Here is a 3,202-nt window from a genome sequence, read left to right on the forward strand (position 1 = left end):
TAAAATAATAATATAGATTTAATCAAAAGATTAAATGTGGTACTTAAAATGTTTGAGGCACCAGAATTTGGTAGGGGAAAGACCAAAAACAACATCAAGAGATTTGGTGAATAAAAAATTCATTAGGTTATAGCAGTACATATGTTTCGTACAAACTTCATTTATTCATGCAGTGAGAACATCACATAAGATGTGCAATGAGAATGTACTCCTCAGCTGCATAATGGAAGTTCATTTTAGAAAGTCATTTTGTAGATGTGTGCAAATACCACAGCCTTATGCCTATGTACATACATTTGATATGATGCACAGATTCTGATGGTTTGCAGTTGAAAAGGGTAACAAGTTGTAAAGACATTTGCTCTGCAAAAGCTGCACCCCCACCCCATACATGCTGGCATAGTAAAAGAATTCAAAAGAAAAAAACCCCCCAAATATTTTCAATTTTAAAATGTCATCTTACTCTAATGCCATTATCATCTTTCTAGAAATATAAAAAAATTTTGTCATTGCTCATTATAGTAATTAAAGGATTTTAATTATTTTAGTGAATTAGTTTTTAATTTAGTGTGTCTAAAAAATGAATTTTTAAAAAATAAACAGACAAAACAAAAATTAAATTGAACCCAATGACTAAGCATTTTGTTAAATGAACTGACTATATTTTTATCACCTGCCAGATTTAGTTAATCTAATAATCCTTGGTAATCTGTTACTGTTATCTTTAATTTTTAATCCTTTAAATTATTTTAAAAAATATGAAATATTTCTTTTGCATTAATTATTGTTAATTAATGTAAAAGACAGAATTGGTGGAGCACTTCTTTATGTTCTGTCCGAATACATGTGGCCTAGTGGTTTAGGGTGTTTGGTTCATGGTTATGGAGTCATGGGTTCATTTCATGAACTGGGCAGTGTAATATTATAACACTAAACAAGGCTCTTCTTCATTGCATATTATTTCTTTCTACTCAGCTGTCATGTCCATTCTGGTGCTACTTTGGCCTGCCTCTCCCTCCATCTTGGGTCAAAGGTGAAGGGGCTGAGATGGTATCTATGTCTGTTGATGACTTAACCAATTAGTAAAGCCATGGTACTGTCACCTGGCCACACTCAACCGTGAGAGACAACCAGTTGTATTTTATATTGTGGGTTCAAATTTCACCCAAGTAAACCTTGTTGTTCATTCTTTCAACATTGATCAAATAAATACCAGTCAAAGTATTGGCTTGATTAAAACCTTTTGTAACCACGTTCCTGTCGAAATACGTTGCCATTAATTAATTTCAAAGATAATGAAGAATTTGGTAAAATAACTTTTGTCCTTATTAAAACTTGTGTAGGAACACAACATGAAATTTTGATGCAAGAAGGTTTTAATTTGGATTTCTTTAAGACAGGGCGTTTGTGCCATAGGACCAGGGATGATCTCAGGCAGGTTGATATGAAAAAGAGTTAAGAGAAACGTGATGGAAGGATCTGGAATCTAATATGACAAGAATATTTTTGTTCAAATATTCTGCTTGTGTTTCAACTAATTTTGAAAATAATGAAGTATTTAGTTATTAAGCTGGTGTTTGGAACATAAATTAGCCTGAAGTTTTAAGGGGAAATTTTAATTTAAATGACTTTAAAATATGAAGTTTGTATCATGGTACGAGGAATGGTTTCATTCAAGTTCATAAAAAAGGATTAACTGTTTTGTTACCACAGTTGAAATACACTTCTTTTGTTCCAATAAACTTTGAAAATAGTGAAGAATTCGATAAAATAACTTTGCCATTATTGACGTTTTTGATACCATACCATCCGTGACTGCCCTTAATTTTATGATACAAGTTTCCTGTTTTGAAATTATCTAAATTAAAAACTTCCTATTGAAATTTCATGTTATTTTGTGTTCTTAACACCAACTTAAAACTGACAAAGTTATTCTCTTGAATTCTTCATCATGTTTACAATTAATTGAAACAAATGCAGTGTATTTCAACAGAAATACGGTAAGAAAAGGGTTAAGATGGTGTTTCAAACATAAATTAACATGAAATTTTAATGGAAGGTTTTAATTAAATCACTTTAAAAGAGGAAGTTTGTAATATAGAACCCATGGCTGAGGGTCTTGGATTGGCTGGCATCAAAAGGGTTAAATTTGGTGCCCCATCCTTCAAAATCTAGAAATCTCTCTTTCTTTCCCGCAAACAATGGAATGGTAGAAACAATAACTGCTTTATAGAATTGAGTTGTATCCATCTTCAAGTTTTGTCGGTCATTTGGGATGGCACTAAAATAATTATCAGCATCTATTGGTGGTAATAATGATGATACTGAGGTCTGTTTAATCCATCCTAATCCTTCCTTATAAATCTACAGCCTTGATCCAATGCAGAATGTCATTATTAACGGCTTTTGCTTGTCTCTTTCAGGTCACTTAGCTGCATCAGATGATTCTAGAATGTTGGATGACACGAGTCCAACAACTCGGGCGTTCGTAGAACACAAGCAGCTGATGACGGAACTGAGTAAGTGGTGCAACCATTTTTGTCTTATTTTATTTTATTTGGAATCATTTGCTGACCAATAATCATAGATATATCATGAGACAACTATTCATATTAAAGTCTGGTACTTATTCTGTCGGTCTCTTTTGCTGAACCACTAAGTTACAGAGATGTAAACACACCAACACCAATTGTCAAGCAGTGATGGGGGACAAACACAGATCCAAAGACACACACATTCATATATATCCTTAAATGCACAAACACTGATAGAACAGCAGAGACAGGATAAAATATCCATAGAAAGTGGGAAAATATGTCAGCAACCAATCATGAGACTTGAACTTGCATCCCTTTGATTACCGGTCAAGCTAAACTGCCCACTGACAAATTAATTCACAATTTTAGAACTTGTAAGGCTACCGAGCAGAAGGCTGCAAGGCTGCAAATGGCCGGCTTCTTTCAGTTTCTGTCAACAAAACCCTCTCACAAGGCTTTTTGGTTAACCCGAGGCTGTAGTAGAAGACACTTGCCTGAAGTGCCATGCAGTGGGATTGAACCCAGAACCATGTGGTTGGGAAGCAAAGTTCTAACCACACAGTCAATGCTAACATTTCATAAAAGACTACTAATATCCTATATTTGTTGGAATAAAGATACAAAGAAATAAATGAAAAGTCTGCCAATATCTTCAATTTGTTACC

The 3,202-nt window shown here is 33.8% G+C and overlaps 1 protein-coding gene across 2 annotated transcripts in view; it reads left to right on the forward strand.

Annotated features, from left to right (window-relative positions):
• LOC106872548 (dystrobrevin beta) overlaps window positions 1-3,202 on the forward strand; it is a 132,158-nt gene that overhangs the window by 126,899 nt on the left and 2,057 nt on the right. For both annotated transcript variants that reach the window (XM_052969922.1, XM_014919579.2), the window contains exon 2: window positions 2,424-2,519. In XM_052969922.1, coding sequence (XP_052825882.1) covers window positions 2,424-2,519 — 96 coding nt within the window. The remainder of the gene's footprint in view (window positions 1-2,423; window positions 2,520-3,202) is intronic.

This window comes from Octopus bimaculoides, chromosome 8 (genome assembly GCF_001194135.2).
Source record: "Octopus bimaculoides isolate UCB-OBI-ISO-001 chromosome 8, ASM119413v2, whole genome shotgun sequence".
NCBI lineage: Eukaryota > Metazoa > Mollusca > Cephalopoda > Octopoda > Octopodidae > Octopus > Octopus bimaculoides.